The sequence below is a fragment of the Nerophis ophidion genome, linkage group LG08 (assembly GCF_033978795.1).
Source record: "Nerophis ophidion isolate RoL-2023_Sa linkage group LG08, RoL_Noph_v1.0, whole genome shotgun sequence".
Lineage (NCBI taxonomy): Eukaryota > Metazoa > Chordata > Actinopteri > Syngnathiformes > Syngnathidae > Nerophis > Nerophis ophidion.
The window spans coordinates 55,812,381-55,834,987 of NC_084618.1; the positions used below are offsets into that span (position 1 = coordinate 55,812,381).

Consider the following 22,607-nt stretch of genomic DNA (forward strand, 5'->3'; position numbering starts at 1 on the left):
CAGTTGCTCGTGGATTGGGGTGTCTTTTCGTCCGGCTGCGGGGAGTCTCTGGGCTTCTGGGGATGGGGCGTGTACCGCCACTCTGCCCACGCAGGGTGTTGTCTCTCGCTGGTTTGGTGGCTGCCTGTCCCCTGCTTCTCCTGTGCCTTGATCTCTGCCAGGTGCATCTGTTTATGAACTACCGCTAGCCCTGCCAGCCGGCATGGTAGGCCCTGGTTCTGGGGTTCCTGTCGCTAGCGTGCCTGGCTGCGTGGAACTGGTGGTGCCTTGTTGCCTGGGCGCTGCACTTGCTGTTTTGGGTTGGGCTTTTTGGGTGGCTGGGGCCGTACTTTGGCTCGTGCACACACTGGGAGATAAATGTATTGTATATACAAATACACATTCATACTCTCAATTATTCATGCATATGTACATATAAATACATTCATTCCTACATGTATACGTGCACACATTGGTACTTACCCACATACATAGGTACATAGGCTCCCAGATAAATACATTGGAGTTGCCATACATATCGTACTATCGTGTGTTCCAGACATTTTTCTACATGACAAAACAGATGAAAACTTGGAAAAGCATGGATGTGTACAACTTCTTTGTGTGTGTCTGGTTCAAAGAAATAAATATCAAAACTCTCATGGATAAATATGCATAGTTTTTGCTCGGGTAAGGTTGCATGTTAATGATTTAACTTGATGTCTAGTGCTGTTTGTTGCCTGCTCTTGCTGTTGCATGCGCCGTTTACGAGTATGCATGTTTTTCCCCGTCTTTATCAAAATATATCTATAGATGTCAACATTGTGTATGTGTTGAAAGCTTAATTTATTATTGTTGCCTTTGGTAAAAGCTTAACTCTTATAGGTTTTGCTCATATTTAATATATTTTATTTAGACTTGCCGAGTTGGTGTATTGCGGAACACTCGTAGCAAAAATGTGTCTTAAGAAATACAAGTAATATCAAGATAATACTAAAATGAGAAACATTAAAAGTTTAAAGTGGTCAATGCAAACCCCTGCATTCTTCGGCTGTACTGGATTTGTGTAGTACTTTTGTCGTGTTTTTTCATAAAATCTTGCACTTTTCCGCCATTCTTGATTACCTCTCAAAGAACTGTAGATAAAAAATGTTCCTTCTTGTTATATAAGCAGTTCGTACAGCCGAAAATAACGCATCAAGAAAGGCTGGGTTGCCCACCAAGCGTATTCAACGAGCAGGACGTGACGTCATTTTGAATCTAAGCAATACACTGACTGAAATCTTTTGACCAAGTAATGTTTCTTAAATAAATAAAATAGACACTGTTAGAAAACCCACTATTTTGCATGTTTTGTGTTTTTTATGCTTTACTGATAGTGTTTTAGGCTCAATCCGAATTCTCCTTCTTACCCCATCCCCACCTATTTAACCCTACCCCTTGTCTTCAGAATCCAGTGCCATGGTGAAGTATTGAAAATATGCCCCTGGGAATGCAGGTGTCGGTGGAGTTTTGCCACACTATCAACCCTCGGTTTTTGCCGTTGGTGACGTAAAGCAAATGCAACATATGTTAGTTTACTTTCAAGATTCTGTCGGCTGGTTGTTTGGCTTTGTTTAAGCTCTTTTTTCTTTCGTCTCTACATCAAGAAGAAAACAGACCTTTTTGTTGTAGTTTCTGAAGTGGTTCAGCAGCCACAGTAGTGGTCAAAAGTTTACATACACTTGTGAAGGACATAATATCATGCCTGTCTTGAGTTTCCAATAATTTCTACAACTCTTATTTTTTTGTGATAGTGACTGGACCCATGACTTGTTTGTCACAAAAAAACTCATGAAGTTTGGTTCTTTTATGAATTTATTAGGGGTCTACAGAAAATGTGACCAAATCTGATAGGTCAAAAGTATACATACAGCAACATACATTATCAATGTTGGTGGTTTAGAAAAGTTACAATCAAATCAAATTAACTTGATGGCATGGCCTCTTAACTTAATGTGAGTGATTAGGATTGACGACACCTGTTGACTTCTCTGAGCCCATTTAAATAGGGCTCATGTGATGCAGTCATTAGACTCTGTTACAAACGCGACAATGGGAAAGTCAATGGAACTCAGCACGGATCTGAAAAATCTAATCATTGACTTGAACTAGTCATGAAAGTCACTTGTAGCCATTTCAAAGCAGCTTAAGGTCCCAAGAGCAATTGTGCAGACAATTGCATAAGTATAAAGTGCACGGCACAGTTTTGTCACTGCCACGATTAGAAAGAAAACACAAGCTTTGTGAAGTGTAAATTATGTTTATATAGCACTTTTCTCTAATGACTCAAAGCGCTTTACATAGTGAAAACAATTATCTAAGTCACATTTTTAAACCACTGGGAGCAAGTGGGTGAATTGTCTTGCCCAAGGACACAACAGTTGTGACTAGGATGGCAGAAGCAGGGATTGAACCTGGAACCCTCAGGTTGCTAGCATGGCCGCTTTATCAACCGAGCTACGCTAAGCTTTAAGTGCTGCTGAGAAAAAATTGGTCAGGATGATCAAAAGTCAAACGAGAACCACCAAAAAGCAGGTCTGCAATGAATTGGAAGCTGCTGGAACACAGGTGTCAGTATTCACAGTCAAGCGTGTTTTGCATCGCCATGGACTTAGAGGCTACCATGAAAGAAGGAAGCCCTTGCTCCAGAAGCAACACTTTAAGGCTTGTCTAAAGTTTGCTGCTGATCACATGGACAAAGATAAGACCTTCTGGAGGAAAGTTCTGTAGTCAGATGAAACAAAAATTTAGCTGTTTGGCCACAATACCTATCAATATGTTTGGAGGAGAAAAGATAAGGCCTTTAATCCCAGGAACACCATCCTACCGTCAATGGTGGTGGTAGTATTATGCTCTGGGCCTGTTTTGCTGCCGATGGAACTGGTGCTTTGAGAGAGTAAATGGGCCAATGAAAAAGGAGGATTACCTCCAAATTCTTCAGGACAACCTAAAATCATCAACCCGGAGGTTGGGTGACGGGTCTTGGGCGCAGTTGGGTGTTCCAACAGGACGAGGACCTAAAACACACGTCAAAAGTGGTAAAAGAATAGTTAAATCAGACTAGAACTCCTGACTTAAACCCCGTTGAGAACATGTGGACAATGCTGAAGAAACAAGTCCATGTCAGAAAACAAACAAATTTAGTCTAACTACACCAATTTTTTCAAGAGGAGTGGTCAAAAATTCAACCAGAAGCTTGCCAGAAACTTGTGGATGGCTACCAAAAGCGCCTTATTGCAGTAAAACTTGGCAAGGGACATGTAACCAAATATAAATATTGCTGTATGTATACTTTCGACCCAGCAGATTTGGTCACGTTTTCAGTAGACCCTTAATAGAGATGTCCGATAATGGCTCTTTTGCCGATATCTGATATTCCGATATTGTCCAACTCTTAATTTCCGATGTCAACCGATACAGATATATACAGTCATGGAATTAACACATTAGTATGCCTAATTTTGTTGTGATGCCCCGCTAGATGGATTAAACAATGTAACAAGGTTCTCCAAAATAAATCAACTCAAGTTATGGTCACGAAGTGCATTATATTTTTTTAACATTCCTCAAAACAGCAGCTTGGAATTTGGGACATGCTCTCCCTTAGACAGCATGAGGAGGTTGAGGTGGGGGGTTGGTTAGGGAGTAGCGGGAGGTGTATATTGTAGTGTCACAGAAGAGTTAGTGCTGCAAGGGGTTCTGGGTATTTGTTCTGTTGTGTTTATGTTGTCACGGTGCGGATGTTCTCCCAAAATATGTTTGTCATTCTTGTTTGGTGTGGGTTCACAGTGTGGTGCATATTTGTAACAGTGTTAAAGTTGTTTTTACGGCCACCCTCAGTGTGACAGGTATGGCTGTTGAACAAGTATGCATTCACTTGTGTGTGTGAAGAGCCGTAAATAATGTGTTTGGGCCGGCATGCAAATGCAGTACCTTTTAAGGCATGCCCCCAATATTGTTGTCTGGGTGAAAATCAGGACAAATTCAGGAGAAAGGTTGCCCCAGGATATTTTCGGGAGGGGCACTGAAATTCAGGAGTGTCCCGGGAAAATCGGGAGGGTTGGGAAATATGACTGGGAGACGCAACTGCTCTGTAATTCTCCCTACGTCCGTGTACCGCTCCGTACAGAGGCGTTTTAAAAAGTCATACATTTTACTTTCTGAAACAGATACCGATATTTCTGATATTACATTTTAAAACATTTATCGGCCAATAATACCTGCAGTTCGATTTTATCGGACATCTCTAATAATAAATTAATAAAATAACCAAACTTCATAAATGAATGAACAAGTATCTGCTCCAATCAAGCTATCACAATAAAATAAGAGCTGTAGAAATTATTGGAAACTCCAGACAGCCATGACATTATGTCCTTCACAAGTGTATGTAAACTTTTGACCAAGTCTATGTGCACATGGACACATTTATTTGGATTTGTAAACCGGCCATTCGGAATATTCTAGCCCTGTTTAAAATTTCATTCCGATCGTGACAAGTGGTTAATGCCGTTAGTCATTCGAATAGTAGCGCATGAAAGCACATCTTCCGAAATTTGGTTTGAAATGATCCTTACTGCGCATGTCTTTGACGTCCGCTATACTTTGGTGGTGGAGGGGGACTAAATTAAATAGTTTCGAAATAGGGCAATTGTCTTGCTGCTGTATTCCCCCATTCAACATGTACATAAATAGCGTTAGATACTGTTGAGTTTTTTGGTCTAAATACAATACTAACAAAAACAAAAGAAGTGAACAGAAGGAAAAATTACCGATACAGCGTTGGACAAGCAGATATGTCACAAAGCCATGTTTGTTTACAGCGAAAGTCACTGCTTTTTTAGCACCTGAAGTGAGCAAACTCGTCCAAAAGATGTCGGCAATAACATTTCTTACTGTTTATGGTATGGTGCTGCCCATGTCTAAGTAAAGAATTCCGATTTAGGTGTGATGCATGAAAATCCACATCATAATAACATAATTTTTTTCAGGGTCCATGTGCACAAGAACATTCTATATATGATCAGATTAAACAGTTTCGTCCTTTTCGCTTTCCTCTCCCTCCCGATCAGAATTTTGCTCGTACATGTACAAAATATGTTGCTGTTGCCGTTTCTAATAAAAAGTATAATATAATTTTAATGTATATTTTTCATTCCCTTTTGGGAAGTGTATCAGACTCAAACACTACAAAAATGGCTGACCGGGCCTGGACGCAGTTGTCAGCCCCCCAAAACAGCTCTTTTTTGATGGGTCTGTCAAGCAAAATTTATGCAAAATTCTGATCGGAGCACTACCATTACAGGCTATGTTGGCCACAATTAGGTGTTTTAAAAGTAGATTAAAAATCATAAAATACCAGCAACCTTTGCGCAGATGCTTGTAGGTAGCTAACTTTCCGAAGTGTTTAAAACATATCTCACCCACTAATGGCTTTTAGGATGTCTTTGAAAAAAAACGACTACATTTGATGTGTTTGATAACATTATCTCTTCTTTTTGCTTTTAGAGTTGTTGCAACATGTTACTGCTTTTCATTTCACACACTAGAGGCTATTTTTTAGCTCATATATATGGAACACTTTAAAGGCACAAGCCAGCCAAAGTCCTTTAAAACAGGAGCAAATGGGATTTGTAGAGCCTCTGGGCCACAAGGACTCTTGATATCACTTTCCTATGAGTTTGGATGCACTTTCTGTTAAACAGTTGCAATTTCATATAATTCCTTGCCTTAACCTTTGTTTTGTATTTTCACTTCCAGTTCAGCTTACGACCACAACTTGGAAAGGAACGTCGCCATCAAGAAGCTGAGCCGACCCTTTCAGAATCAAACTCATGCGAAACGAGCCTATAGAGAACTAGTGCTGATGAAATGTGTCAACCACAAGAATGTAGGTTTTATTTCCATTTTATTTAGATTACTGTAAAATAAGGTAAATCCATCCATCCATTTTCTACCACTTGGTACAACAAATTAAATAAAAGGTAATAAGAATTGTAAATAAAAGGTTAATAAAATGTAAAATAAAGTAAAGAGAAGGTAAATTAAAGTAAAAACAGTAAATTAAAGGTAGATAAAATGTAAATGCAAGTTGACTAAAATGTAAATAGAAGATAAATAAAAAGATACAAATGTACAAAAAGGCAAACAGAAGGTAAATAAATGGTAAAAGAAGGTACAAAAGAAAGATATAAGGTAAATAGAACAGAGGTAATGAAGGTTATGGCAAGCAAAATCTTTTTTTTCCCAACTGCCAGTATTTCCCTTAAAATACACATTGAGGCTATATATACAGTGATTTATATTCAATTACTTGATTAATCAAACAAACTAATCAATTGATTACTAAACTAATTGATAGCTTCAGCCCTACAAAGAATGTTATCCCAAATGTTTAGATGGCAGACTTCCATGCAAATGTAACTTGTATTGTATTATACACACGGCTTGTCAGTACTGCTGCACCAGGCGTGGACAAAATGACTAGCTGGTATTGATAATTTTTGAGGCTTGTGCAACCTTTTTAGATGCCATTATAATGCTTTATCCACTTTTCTCTACAGATAATCGGCCTATTACATGTATTCACACCTCAGAAGACACTGGAGGAGTTCCAAGATGTGTGAGTAGTCCAACCGCGCATGAAACTTAGGCCGCTTGATGTGTTTGTCATTTAATGCAGGAAGTACCGCACATGGGTCTTGGATTATATTCTTTGACATTTAGATGCTTAAACAGTGAATCTGAATCTCTTGTTAGTGTGTAGGACTTATGTTGTTAAATTCCAGCACTTAAAATCAGAGCAGGATGATGTTTCCAATAATAGTTTTTAATTTTGAAGGTTCAGGAAATGATACATGTATTTAAAATCAATAATAGCATTTAAACTAGCAAGAAGTGCAAGGGAGTGAAGAGGAGTCATGATTTAGTAGCAACCCATTAAAGTAGAACTACGTGTGTGTGTGTGTGTGTGTGTGTGTGAGTGTGTGTGTGCGTGCGTGTGTGTCTGGGCACGCACACGCGTGCGTGCGTGCGTGTGTGTGTGTGTGACTGCATATGTGTCTGCATGCGTGCGTGTTTTTGTGCTTCTGCCTGATTGGAGTTCAAAAGGAAGTTGGACAAATCCTAGCTGGAGGGTAGCAGAATAAACACAAAGTTCCAGGATGAAAGAGAGCCCTACATATGTGGCAATTTATATTGCATTGTATATGTTATATTTTTTTCTCATGCACATTTGCATATTATTCACTTGACCGTGTAATGACCTAATTATTTAAATGTGTTACTCTTATGGAGACAATTAATGAGCCTTGAAGTGAGAGACGTCTGTTAATTATAAATCTAAAAGTTCCTGACTACAGTTCACAGCCAGCCGGTGATGTAACAGCTGTCAGTTATTATTACATCATCATTTATGAAAGAAATTGTAGCTTTCAGTTCCTAAATGCCACAGGATGAAAGTGTGACAGTGCATCCTCAAAGTAGTCACAGCACTTCTTTTTAATGCCTTTATTCCAAAATGGAATATATCATTTTTTTCTCTCTGAATTCAACACACAACTGTTGCTATTATAAAAAAATTTAACATTTATTTTTTTCAATGTATGAAAAAAATATATACATAAAGTATGTGTGTTTGTGCAGAATTTTGAGGGGTAAAAATAATTTACAGTTGTCCCTTGCCTCGTTGCGCTTCAAATGCGGAAAAAAAACAAATTAAGAATATTCTACAGCTTTTTGCCCTAAATTAATTAAACTAAAAATATCAATACTAGAGTAGTATTGTCAACAATCTGATCTTGCAGTGGCCACTGAGTGTAAAGTTGACTAAAAGCAGGGTTTCCCGCAGAGGTTTGTTGTTAAGTCGGCCGCCTTAGCTAAAGTCTTAACAAGCTGCTACTCTTCGTACTGCTTCTGCCTCTGTCAGTAGCGCATGTAACAGCCAATCAGCATTGTGTATTCAGAGCGCATGTAACAGCCAATCAGCAGTGCATATTTAGAGCGCATGTAACAGCCAATCAGCAGTGCGTAGTTAGTGCTCACGGCACAGGCAGAGAGGAGAGACGGTGTGGTGAGCTAATAGGTGTTTAGCAGGTGAGCATAAGGCAGTGGACTCTCCACAAATTATAATAAACATCTCCCAGTCAACTACTAGTACCATCACTATGAGCCCGTTGACTTTTTAGAAACATAAGCAGCAGCTCAGCACGCTCGCAGTCCTTGAGGTGAAGGCTAATTAGCTTTTAGAGTAACGTTAGCTCACTGTGCAGTGTGTGTGCGTGACAGCAAAGCCCTGTCTGTCTGAGAGAAAGACAAGCATTATTGACATACAGTTAACAACTAAGTTATTTCACTTTACCTTTTTCTGTGTTGATTGAGCTGTGTTGAAGCAGCAAAAAAAGACATTATGTTAAATTAAGAGTTTCCTGAAGCTGTCTCTGATAGTTGGTATAATAATGTAACTGCATCATCAGGGATGAATAGTCTCTCTTATTGCTATTTTACTATTTTTTCAGCTATATTTACATTAATCATTTGTAATGTAGCAGCCTGGTTTTGAATGGCAGGGTCCTCATGCGATGAAGCCGGCCTACTTCATCGCACTTTGTAGTTTAGTTCCCCCCCAGGCTCTGATGGCAGCGATGAGATGGAGACGTGATGGCGACAGGCCGAGTTACACTGTTCCTTACACCCACCAACCCCCTTCCCCTTGGAGAGACACCACCTTAACTAACACTATTTCTGGAGGAAACCCTGCTATAAGGGAGTTATTTTATTCCTATAGGGCTTTCATTTTGTTGAAAAAAATGTATTTAAAAGTTAATAAATAGTTTTATTGCTCTAGCTATGAAAATATTAGATTTACAAGTATTCATTCCTACTCTGCAGTAATTCATTTATGGGGGTCATGTTTGGAACCAATTGACAGTGCTAAACAAGGTCTGTGAATACTTTCTGGATGGACTGTATGTGGCAGGAAATACAAGAAACTACTTCATTTTAACAAAGCCCTTAATTTGATTTTAACACTTATTTTTACAATTTATTATATTCATTGCTCCCTGTTTTGATACAGACAAAGTAGTATTTTTAGAAGTTTGTGTGTTCGTGGCCATACATAAAATACCCGTAAACATGTATGTATGTATGTATGTTATGTTTGTAATGTATGTTATGTTTGTATGTAAAAAATGCATTACATCCTGTTTGGGGTTATGATACATACGCCAAAAATCACTTTCAAAATAATGGAATTTAATGGAGAACTTTAATTTTAAGGATGATGCTTATACTCACCCACCTGCATGACTTTTGACAGATATCTAGTGATGGAGTTGATGGATGCCAACCTCTGCCAGGTGATTCAGATGGAACTGGACCACGAGAGGCTGTCCTACTTACTTTACCAGATGCTGTGTGGCATCAAACACTTGCATGCAGCTGGAATCATACATAGGGTCAGTTCTCTCGCACACACATTGGATTTATTGACATATTGTTAAAAACAAACACGCAACAGAGTCCTAAAGATCTACAAGTTACTATTATACACCGTTCACCTTCAAGCAACACAAAAAGAGATACATAAATAATAAAACAAAACAAAACCAAAACTCCTCATGAGCCAGTTGTGTACAATGCATAGTCACATGTCAATCAGCCGCATTGAATAGGCAGTAGGAGAGCCTCGTGGTTTGCCAAGCAGAACAAATTGAGCTGCCGGCAGAGAAAACGAGTCGCACTCACACTGGCACGTCTTTGCACACAAAGCTTTCACTAGGTGAACAGATGCAACATGACTCATGGCCACAGATTTGACATTTGAGGTCAAGGGGGATTGTTTCTAAGTCCTCCGAAGATGAAGTAAAGAAGTTTAACAGGCTTCCTTAAGAGAAACTGAGCCACAGTTAGTGTAATGGTTTCATTGCGTTGACCTAATGGGCCACAAGTGCTTTGAAACATTTCCTGATTAACGATGATCTAAATAAGTGTTTGTTGTACCTGATTTTCAGGTGAATGTTAAAACATGTATAATTATTTTTTATATCACACTGATATTTATGTTTATTACGATATATTTGTTGCAACATTTTGTGTGCCCATAACTAATCTCAACGTACCCCAAAGAGGGATCTGATCAGGGATTTATTCTGTCTAATCATACATGAGTGAGATTTTCCAATGTGTTATAGGGCTCATGTTAGGATTTTTTTTTCTACATTCATAACACTTATTTGTGGTAACATGTAATGGTGGTTATTTGAACAACATTTTTAAAAGATTATGTTTTCCCTCAATTTTCCTCGATTTTCCTGTCCCTCAGAATCATTAGAAAAGTCTCTGTTAACTGTCCTTTTGAGACTAATATTAATAATTATAATGAATAAAGTGTGAGTTCTTTAACATGTAAGCACATGGTGACATTGTGTCGATGCGTTAATTGTCTAAGAGAATTGCAACCTTAATTATAAGCAAGTACATTGGGATTTTTTGCAGAATCATGCATCCCAATACACCTTAATACATACATAAAATGTGACAAACTTAGATATACACTCATACTATAAAAGTACTATACCTGTAGATTAATTTTTCAATGTATTTTCCGCCAAACCTAACAAATGTTTATATTTCAGGATCTAAAGCCAAGTAACATAGTGGTCAAATCTGACTGCACACTAAAGATCCTGGACTTTGGCCTAGCCAGGACAGCTGCCACCGGCCTCCTGATGACGCCCTACGTGGTCACCCGCTACTATCGTGCCCCTGAAGTCATCCTGGGCATGGGCTACCAGGCTAACGGTGAGTAGGTTACAGGCCAGTGAGGGCCTCATTAAATAACCGTCTGGCCTGCTGCATGACTCTAACTTTTGTATTTTTTTCTTGCTCTTCCAAAATTTCAAGCTTAGGGGGAATTATTATTACTATGATTATGATGGTGATGATGGCATGACAAGCATCTTTGTTCTGTGAAGAAACTTCTTATGCTTTTTAAAGGGAAACTGCACTTATTTTGGAATTTAACCTATCGTTCAAAATTATTATAAAAGACATGACAATGGAAGTAATTTTTAGTTTTTGCATTATAAATATTAAATAAATGCGATCAAAAGTCTGCTCATAAAGGGAGCAATGTAGCTATGGGAGCCGCTCTATTCCGCCTATAAAGCCCTTAAAAACATCCAAACACCTGTATTGAGGTTTTATATACATGATGTAAAGTAGTAAAGGGCAAACTTTATGAGAAACAACGGACATAATAAATCATCACTTACTGTGCAATGTCTGCTGTCTTTAGGATGCCCACTGCTAGGTTGTTTATATATTTCCATTTAGATGAAAAATGACCATAGTTCTTACAAAGAAATGGGGGAACCAAGCGTCTTTTTGTGTCGTTCTTGCCATTTCTGGTTTCCTAAATGTCTGTCAGTGTACAAAATTGTCAGACAACATCCTTAGACTTCTTCTGTCCAGGTGAAATGCATGATTTATGATCTAGAGCAGTGGTTCTCAACCTTTTTTCAGTGATGTACCCTCTGTGAATTTTTTTTAAATTCAGGTACCCACTAATCAAAGGAAAGCATTTTTGGTTGAAAAAAAGAGATACAATTTAATAAATCAGAAACTTATGAATAACAGTGCAAACATATTGCTCATTTGTAGTGGTCTTTCTTGAACTTTTTGAAAAAAAAAGATATAAAAATAACTTAAAACTTGTTGAAAAATAAACAAGTGATTCAATTATAAATCAAGATTTCTACACATAGAAGTAATCATCAACTTAAAGTGCCCTCTTTGGGGATTGTAATGGAGATCCATCTGGATTCATGAACTTAATTCTAAACATTTCTTCACAAAAAAAGAAATCTTTAACATCAATATTTATGGAACATGTCCACAAAAAATCTAGCTGTCAACACTGAATGTTGCATTGTTGCATTTCTTTTCACGGTTTATGAACTTACATTCATATTTTGTTGAAGTATTATTCAATAAATATATTTATAAAGGATTTTTGAATTGTTGCTATTTTTAGAATTATTTAAAAAAAATATCACGTACCCCTTGGCATACCTTCAAGTACCCCCAGGGGTACGCGTACCCCCATTTGAGAACCACTGATATAGAACATACAGTACTTGTAGTCCAGTGGTACTCAACCCTTTTTCAGTGATGTACTCCCTGTGAAAAAAAATTTCATTCAAGTACCCCCAATCAGAGCAAAACATTCTTGGTTAAAAAAAAGAGATAAAGCTGTAAAATACAGCACTATGTCATCAGTTTCTGATTTATTAAATTGTATAACAGTGCAAAATACTGTTCATTTGTAGTGGTCTTCTTAAACTATTTTGAAAAAAGTATATAAGAATACCTAAAAACTTGTTGAAAAATAAACAAGTGATTCAATTATAAATCAAGATTTCTACACATAGAAGTAATCATCAACTTAAAGTGCCCTCTTTGGGGATTGTAATAGAGATCCATCTGGATTCATGAACTTAATTCTAAACATTTCTTCACAAAAAAGGAAATCTTCAACATCAATATTTATGAAAAAATCTAGCTGTCAACACTGAATATTGCATTGTTGCAGTTCTTTTCACAGTTTATGAATTTACATTCATATTTTGTTGAAGTATTATTCAATACATATATTTATTAAGGATTTCTGCTTTGTTGCTATTTTTAGAATATTTTAAAAAAGATCTCACGTACCCTTTGGCATACCTTCAAGTACCCCCAGGGGTACGCGTACCCCCATTTGAGAACCACTGATCTAGAGTAAGGAAGCAAGGAAAAACCTCGCCAGTCGATTACGGTATGTCAATATTGTACATTTGCTTGGGATCACAGCGCCGCTATAGTTTCTGTGTTAGCACTTATAATAACAATATCACTATTACTTGGTTTCTATTCAAATCAAGAAATGTTAATGGAGTATTGTTGGCATTTTTTGAATGGTTATTTATTGGATTTTATGGGCGAAATAGTGGACATTCTACTGTAAGCAGACTTTTATTTCTGTTTATGTAATTGTTAGAATGAATTAAATAAATCCATCCGTCGTCTTGTCTTTCAAAATGATTTTGAACGATAGGCAAAATTCCCCCCAAAAGTTTCCTGTTCCTTTCAAGCAAGTCTTGGGTGTTTTATGAGGCCTGTCCTGATTGAGATGCATCTTGGCTAAAACTCACGTCATAACTGCATTTAGTTAATATTGTTTAAGAACAATACACATCATGAATGACTTACATTTATTGAAGTTATTGAAACATAACTGCGTTGACATATACTAGGAATACTTCCTGAGACGCAGACCCAATGAAATATACCATGTCTTGGCTTATGGAGCACAAACAACTGAAGAACAATACATATTAAAAAAAAAATTTAAGTGCCACAGGATTATATTCTTATTACAGCATTTTTAACCCAATTAAACGAGAAACCGCTTTTTTGACATAGTGTCCAAATATTACCTTAATTTAATCAGGGCACATTAGGGTAGGCCTGCATCGATTAATTGACTAAATAATCAATTAGAAAAAAGTTTTGATTTATATTCTGTTGCTTCAATTAATCGTTAATGATTGTAGCTCACTGTTAAAAATGCAATAGAAATAAATATAATAATAAATCCGGGACTCATGGAGTGCCAGCAACTTTAAATGTGTGGACATATGGCAGTTGCAATAGAACTTTTTTTTAATTTTTATTAATGCATACATGTTTAAAGTGTAATTTCAAGGGTGATGATGTCCATTTATTTAAACAAAAAGAATTAAGATTATGGCAAGTAGAAAAATGTGTTCTCCAATCATATAATCACAATCACATAAAAATATTTTTCCTTTATAGTTACCAAAAAATACATATATAGTTTATAACACACTTTATGGTCTGGTATATATTAAGTATAATTCCTTTTAATGTTCTTGTTTTATTACCTTTAACCAAAGTCGTTAAACATCTCCCCCTAACCCCCTGCTGACTTTTGTATTGCTTATTCTCTTTCCCCCCTTTTTAATGCTGCACACATGTAGTGGATATATGGGCTGTGGGATGCATTATGGCAGAAATGGTACGCCACAAAATCCTTTTTCCGGGAAGGGATTGTATCCTTGAAGCGCTTGCAGCCTTTATTGAAATGAGTCAACAATTAAAACTGTATTTTTTTCTTTTCTTTTGCTCTTATATGGTTTATCGGTAGCACCTTTCTTTGGATGTACTTTTTACCATTCTATTAAATAGCAAACTTTAGTTTTCTACAGTTGACAACCACACAATGTTTTTGGCTGGTTTGTACTAGCCTGAAGGTCAATTAACCACTGATGGATACATTATTTTGTTACAGTGCATGTATTTCATTCTTTGGTCTCACCACACATCACATAATGTTCCTTGTCCTCATGTTTTTGTCTTTTTGAGTTATTTTTATTTTCCGTCCTGCATGCTAATTTGGTGGTTGTCATTTCATTTTTCAGTCGATGTCTGGTCAGTTGGCTGCATCATGGCTGAAATGGTCCGAGGTAGTGTGTTGTTTCCAGGCACTGATCGTATCCTTATGTGCAAGGTCCATCCCAATCCACCAAAAAATGCCATCTTGTCATCTTTTTGTTTCACTCCTTGTTCACACAATGACAAGTCATTCATTCATTAAGAAACATAACATAGTGGGGTGGTTCTATTGCTTTAGCCAACTTAACTATTACAATATTTACTAAATGATTCCTACACTGAATGGATGGAAAAATAAATATTAATAATTGTTCTTTTTTTTTTCGCATAGAAGCTATTTTTTGTGGTATGTACAAAAATGAGGACTTTACAGTTTCCTACAGTTAATCGAATGTACTCTAGCGAATGCAAGCTCTTTTAAAACATTTGGCAAAGGACCTTTTCACAGAATCAATGCTTTTGGCTTGTTAAAAATTTCCCTAAATAAACTTAAATATATCTTTATTTCATCTCCAAATCTGTTAGATGTATTGATCTCCTAAAAACATGTATTGGCTTATTAAAGGCAACTTTATTTTTATACATGGTTCCCAAGTTTTTTAGCATAGAATTAGAAAATACATGATTTATGCAAATAGCGTGTTGTCAATAAGCACATTGCAGTGATTTAACTATGTATTGTATTTAAACGATAAACAATATAAAAATAAGACTTAAGGTGAATATGATTTGAATTTTTAAGTGTTGTATCATTAGAGGTAGAAGAGCTAACTAAGCTAAACATCTGTGTATCTATCCATCCCTCCCTCGCTCTATCTCTAGCTATCTCTATTTAGTTATATCTAGCTGTATTTATCTCTAGTTATCTCTATTTAGGTATATCTATCCATCTCTAGCTATATCTATCTCTATAAATGTCTAGCTATATCTATCTAGCTATTTCTGTATCTATCTAGCTATATCTATCAATCTATGATTCTCTAGCTTTATCTAGCTAGTTATATTTAGCTATATCTATCTCTAGCTGTCTCCATGTAGATACAGTATATCCATCCATCTCTAACTATATCTATCCCTGTATCTAACTATATCTATCTTGCTATCTGTCTAGTTATATCTATTGAGCTATCTCTATATCTAGCTATATCTATCGATCTATCTATAGCTCTATTTCTATCTATATCTGTATCTATCTCTCTATATCTACCTCTAAAACACATGTCAATAAAAAAAAGTATCAATTATACTGTAGTTACAAATTACTTACATATACCAAGTCTGCAAAGCATAAACGTATTAGACCGTATCCAGTAACAAAAGTGTCAGCAAATGTGTCCGCATCATTCAACTAACTGCATCATGAGCTCAACTTAAGCAATTATTGTGGCCTTAAGTTGTCGCCAAAATCTTTTACCACTCTATTTAAACCCTTAGGACCGCATAAATCCATTACAAACGGTTAACAAAAAATAGATTGTTTTTCATAACTCATTTTGTTCTCTGAGTAAATTCACTTAATCTAGCCTTTTCTAACATTCTACACTACAAAATAAAAACATGTATTTTTAGTATTGATATCAGATCAATATCTGTATCGCCCAATACTCCAATATCGGTATTGGAAGTAAAAAAGTTGTATTGGGAAACCCCCAATCAAAAGCATATGTTTCCTCTATTTTTTATGTATTTATTTATGTTTAGCAACTTCTGATTTGTATTATTTCATAGGCATTAGATTTGAGAAACTCCACTGTATTAGTCAATTTACGGTATGGATGTCATTTTCAAGTTTTTGTTCATTCAGTCCTCTCTCTTATAGTTGTTGTTGTTGTTGTTGTTCTTCCGCTTGCTCATGTGTCCTCTCAGGTGGACCTGCATTTAGTGTATGTCCACACAATATTTTTTCAAGTTTTTATCTTCACATTCCCAACATCTGGACAGCTTGAGTCAGCATCACCTGCCTTACTTATGCAGACGTCCAAATGTTGTAATTGTTTTTTTTTGTTTTTTTTTTTAATGTAAAATACACACCGAACTTTGATGTAACCTTCCACTTACATCACACTCCTTAGAGTGTAACCTAAATGTCCATTTAATAAACATACTATAAATTTGATAGCGTTTTAAACCACCACAAGCCCCTATTTAACGATCCAGACTAAACAATTGATTAATTAAATGCTGTGTCCTCACTATTGTCCCAGTCCTTTTCTTAATATTGTGTCCTAAAGATATTGATCAATGGAATAAGGTCATTGAACAGTTGGGGACGCCGTCTCAGGAATTCTTGATGAAACTCAACCAGTCAGTGAGGACCTACGTGGAGAATCGCCCACGCTACGCAGGCTACAGCTTTGAGAAGCTCTTCCCGGATGTTCTGTTTCCCGCAGATTCCGAACACAACAAACTGAAAGGTATGTCATTTAAAAAACAAGATCAAAGGTGTTATCCGACCAACAATATGAAAAGGTTGATGTTCTTATCTTTCTCTTGTGGTAAAAGCTGGAGCGCTATAGTGACGATTCCCTTGAACCCACAGAAAGCACATTAGAAAAAGTTCCTTTCTTGTACTTTGCAAGTTTCTGCTAAATAATCCGCTGCTTTAAAATAAGCTTTTATTATGGAAGCTGACATTTCATCGCCAAGTTGTTTACCGAGAAGCAATTTAACCTCCAGCGTGTCTTCACAAGGAAGGCAGAATGTGACAGGATTGTTCACAGTAAGCACCACTGACTTGTTGCAGTGGAGCAAAAAGTAGCACATCTTTTTTTCTCTCTCTCTCCTGTCCTTATTAATGAAAGTCTGGATATTTGATTTGACAGATGTTCTTCTTGTCACGACTGTTTGTTAGGCTCTGATAGATCATAACTTCCATATGGCATAATTTTAGGGTGTAAAAATAATTGTAGTTCAATAGAACCCTTTAGAAAAATAGATAAAACAAAAAAAAACCTTGTTTAATCCACAAAGGACTTTATGTTTCAATTATCTGGAAATTGTGATGTATCATGTATGCTTGCATGTTTGAAATAAACTCAAAACTCAATTATCTTTCAAAGCCAAACAAGACATAGGTTGATGACATTTATTACGTGTTTTTTTTTTTTTTTTGCATGGAAGCTTTTATTTTTTGTAGTACAGTCGTTCACAGTTTCTTATAGTTATTTAAATGTACACCAGCAATTGCAAACTTCTTTAAAACATGGTTTGTTTGTTAAAACTTTTATGATAAACTTGAATTAATTAATTCAAACCCAAAATCTTATAATTGACAGATTGAACTACTATAGCCATATATATATATATATATATATACACACACACCATACATATACCATTTAAGGCATCTTTTTGTTATTTTATTATTTTTATACATGGTTCCTAGGCCAAAGATGATTAACAGGATGGAAAGTAACAGAAGTGAGTTTTTAAGAATTAGCAAATACATGAAAATGTGAATAGCTTTTGACATAAAAAGGGACAAGCGGTAGAAATGGATGGATGAATAAGTACATTGCAGTGATTCAAATAATTGTATTTTAAAAATAAACAATATAAAAACATTTTAGATACATATGGTTTAAATTCTTAACTTTTTTGGGACATTATACTTGGTCGATCCCCGATCCGCTATCAATTATAAAAACAAGTACAATGGTACTTCCAATTTATGAGCCAAACCAAACATGTAACTCAAAACACTCCTATCTCAAATCAGCTACACCCATTGAAATTAATTGAAATCAATGTATCCATGCCTGGTCCTCCTAGAACGTTACAGTTTTAATACAGTGCATCCGGAAAGTACTCACAGCGCTTCGCTTTTTCCATATTTTGTTATGTTACAACATTATTCCAAAATTGAATAAAATCAGTTTGGTCCTTAACTTCCTACACACAATACCCCATAATAACGAATGTGAAAACTTTTTTTTTTTTTTTTATTTATTTTTTTTTACAGCTTTTTGCAAATTCTTCAAAAATAAACTAAGAAATCACATCCACAGGTATTCACAGCCTTTGCTCAATACTTTGTTGATGCACATTTTTGGCAGCAATTACAGCCTAAAGTATTATGAATATGATGCCATAAGCTTGGCACACCTATCTTTGGGCAGTTTCGCCCATTCCTTTTTGCCTATTCATCTTTGCAGCACCTCAAGTTCCATCAAGTTGGATGGGAAGCGTCAGCGTGCAGCCATTCTCAGATCTCTCCAAATATGTTCAATCAGATTAAAGTCTGGGCCACTCAAGGACATTTACAGAGTTAACCATTCCTTTAGTATCTTGACTGTGTGCTTAGGGTGTTTGTCCAACTGAAAGATGAACCGTCGCCCCAGTCTGAGTCCAAGAGCGCTCCAGAGCAGGTTTTCATTCAGGATTTCCCCTGCGACTCCAAAGGGAATAAGCGGTAAAAAATGGATGGATGGATGTCTCTGTACATTGCTGCATTTATTTTTCCCTTTCTCCTGACTAGTGTTCCAGTTCTTGCCACAGAAAAACATTTTCACAGCATGATTCTGCCACCACAATGCTTCACTGTAGGGATGTTCTTGTCCTGGTGATAAGTGGTGCCTGTTTTTTTCCAAACATGATGCCTGGAATTCATGCCAAATACTTCAATCTTTGTCTCATCAGACCACATATTTTTTTTCATGATCTGAGCGTCTTTTTCGGTGCATTTTGGCAAACCATGTACTTTTTTTACTTAGGAATGGAATCCATTTGACCACACTACCATACATCGCTGCAGAGATGGTTTCCCTTCTGTAAGGTTCCCCTCTCTCCACAGAGGAATGCTGTAGAATGGCCGTCGGGTTCTTGGTCACCTCCCTGACTAGGGCCTTCGCCCAGTTTAGACGGCCTGACAGCTTTTGGTAGAGTCCTGGTGGTTCCAATCTTCTTCCATTTACAGATGATTGAGGCCACTGTGCTCATTGTGACTTTTAAAGAACCAGATATTTTTCTGTATCCTTCCCCAGATGTATTCTTTAAAACAATCCTGGCTCAGAGGTATATAGAAAATTGCCTTCAAATTTTTTTTTCTTTTGGTTTGTCCTCTGCTATGCCTTGTCATGTGTGGGACTTTTGTATATAGACAGGTGTGTGTCTTTCCAAATCATGTCCAATCAACTGAATTTACCACAGGTGACCTCCAATTAAGCTGTAGGAACATTTTAAAGACGATCACTTGCAACGGAATGCACTTGAGTCCACTTTTGAGTTGTATGGCAAAGGTTGTGAATTCTTATGCACATGTGGTTATCCTAATTTTTTACTTTTAATAGATAAGCCAAAAACTTTAAAATGATTTTTTACATTGCCATAAAGGGGTTAGTGTGTAGAATTTTGAGGACAAAAATAATTTTGTTCCATTTTGAAATAAGGATGTAACGTAACAAAATGTGGAAAAAGTGAAGCATTGTGAATACTTTCTGGGTGCACTGATTGTAAAATACCTTTTTAAAAATACTACAGTAAGTTCATGAAATTCTATGAATTTATAATAGTGTTGACAAAATAACACAACGTTTTACCGCATATGGCAGCAGCCAAATTAAGAGCTTTTGTAACCCGTTTTGAAATGATTCTATTATTTATATCCCCATCCATCCATTTACTACCGCTTGTCGCTTTTGGGGCTGCGGGGGCAAGTAATATATTTTGTGATATACATCTTTATTGCAAGAGGTTTTCAAAATATACAGTTTATCGTGATATAAATTTTAGGCCATATTGACCATCCCTATTAGTGTGTAGGAAAAATGATCTCTGAAAATTGCAGTCATATTTCCATTGTTTTCTTGCCTTTTTATTCATGAGTACTTACTCGGCATATATGATTAAGATTTAGCTGCTGCATAGTTGTTTACAGTTGCAACAAGTAGAAGAATCAATATCATTAGATTGAGTGTGTGAAGGTTGTCTGTGTTGGCCCTGCGATGAGGTGGCGACTTGTCCAGGGTGTACGCCGCCTTCCGTCCGAATGCAGCTGAGAGATAGGCTCCAGCACCCCCCGCAACCCGAAAGGGACTAGCGGTAGAAAATGGATGGATGCATGATTTAGGAATATAATTTCTATTTTTCTTTCTTTTTTCAGCAAGTCAAGCCAGAGACCTGCTGTCAAAGATGCTGGTTATAGATGCATCCAAGCGAATTTCGGTAGACGAAGCTCTCCAGCATCCTTACATCAACGTCTGGTATGATCCTACTGAAGTGGAGGCGGTAAGGATGGAAGGAGTCTCTCTGCATTATTCAGATGTGTTTTCAATATTAATTTCACAGATATTTCTCTTTTCACAGCCGCCACCTGCTATTACAGACAAGCAACTGGATGAGCGAGAGCACACGGTGGACGAGTGGAAAGGTAGGACACGTCTCGTCTGTGTCCTCTGCTTTCTGATTGGCTGCCACAGAGGCTTAGCTGTTGGTGCTGTGTTACTTATATAAGAGCGTTTTCACTGTGTTATCCCCCAACTGCTGCCTCTTTACCAACTTTGCCCTTCTTTTGGGGATTATGATCAAATGGAGCCACACAAAAACATATTTAGAATGTTGTCGATGGTTGAGGCTCATACACTTTTCAAATTTTTTAATTTTCCTAAAGGAACTCTCCTGAAGGAATCAATAAAGTACTATCTATCTATCTACACAAAAATTCAAATCTGTAATGTTGGACACAACAATAGGGAACAATTACAAAGTAAAGTAGTCATAAAAAGTAAACAAGAAGTACATTATTTTGTTACGAAAACATGAAGCTATTAAATTATTTGTATTTTATTTGGTACCCATACAATATATGTAGGGGTAGGATTAAATAAACTCTGCTTCTTCTTACTACTTTTAAGATATGTTGAATTAATATAACTATAAACGTGCTACATTGTAAACTTGTATGCATTTTCAAATGAAACATTTAATGCTAATTATCTAAATACTCTGTTACATTTCCTAAAGATTTTAATATGCTGCCTTGTCATGAAATTGAGGTAAATTTATGAATCAATTAATAAAAAAAACTTAATACAAATGTTTTTCGATGCAGTGTCCTCCATACATACAGTTTATACAAGGATAGAAAAACAACTTAACAATTACCAACTCTTTCAATCCTCTATACATTATTTTACACATTTTAAATAAAGTAATTCCTTACGAACTCAATTGGTTATTTGACAGAGCTATTAAGTCAAAACACTTGTATCTCAAATCGACATTTTTCATTGAAATCAAAACAGCACAACTTTTATGTTGCGTTCTCCTACAATCCCTAGACTCAGAGCCATCTGGCAACATAACAACCTGTTAAAAAGAAAAACTTATTTTTGGGGAGAACTACAAGTTGTAATTGCGTGTAAATGCCCTACGTATGCTAGCTGCCGAACCGCCGACACGCGTCAGTGGAATTGAAATTCTTTAATGTCTAGGGTGAGTGGAGTGTGTGGATGTTGGAACGGTTTGAATCGGTTGATAAATGTGGGATATGGAGAGGTTTGTTTATTGCCTATTTATTTTCAACGGGAAGAAAATTACAGTAAAAACTGGCAATTTGGGAAAGGGAAAACATATTTTGTATTCGATATATTGGAAGAGTATAAATCTGGTTTAAAAATGGCGCAACGTTTTGAGAATGTAGAGCATTGCAGAACTCTGAATACGTCCATTCATTTGAATGGAAATTTCCTGGATATTTCGGGAAAACTGGGAATTTTTGAAAATATAACTAGCATAATTTTCGTAGATGATATGAATGGGTTGGTGTTGAAATTATATATATATATATATATATATATATATATATATATATATACACACACATATACACAACTTTTGTTGTCCCAACTAAGAGAAATGTTTTGTAGGTGGAATGGTCAAAAACGGTTGAAAAATGTGGACTGTGAAAACTTCCAGGAAGGAGTGAAAATGGGGCTTTAGAAAACCAGGAATTCCTGGAATTTTCTTGAACTTGGGAAATGGTAATTTGATTGTCTAAGGTGAAATGAGTGTGTGTATGGTGGATTGGTTTGAATCTGGTGAGATATGTGGGCGCTCTTGGGAGTGTTTGAAAATGTACCCGTTCATTTTCAATGGACAAACCTTCCAGGAAAACCAAGAATTCTGAG

At 36.5% G+C, this 22,607-nt stretch overlaps 1 protein-coding gene across 4 annotated transcripts in view; it reads left to right on the forward strand.

Annotated features, from left to right (window-relative positions):
* The window catches only part of mapk8b (mitogen-activated protein kinase 8b), a 41,268-nt gene that overhangs the window by 11,670 nt on the left and 6,991 nt on the right, over positions 1-22,607 (forward strand). The window contains exons 3-10 of one of the 4 annotated variants that reach the window (XM_061909018.1): positions 5,782-5,911; positions 6,585-6,643; positions 9,341-9,479; positions 10,659-10,824; positions 14,067-14,138; positions 16,713-16,895; positions 20,582-20,706; positions 20,785-20,848. In XM_061909018.1, the coding sequence (XP_061765002.1) occupies positions 5,782-5,911; positions 6,585-6,643; positions 9,341-9,479; positions 10,659-10,824; positions 14,067-14,138; positions 16,713-16,895; positions 20,582-20,706; positions 20,785-20,848 (938 nt within the window). Of the gene's footprint in view, positions 1-5,781; positions 5,912-6,584; positions 6,644-9,340; positions 9,480-10,658; positions 10,825-14,066; positions 14,139-14,507; positions 14,580-16,712; positions 16,896-20,581; positions 20,849-22,607 lie in introns of all 4 variants that reach the window. The other 3 variants (XM_061909017.1, XM_061909016.1, XM_061909015.1) reach the window with 3 other exon arrangements.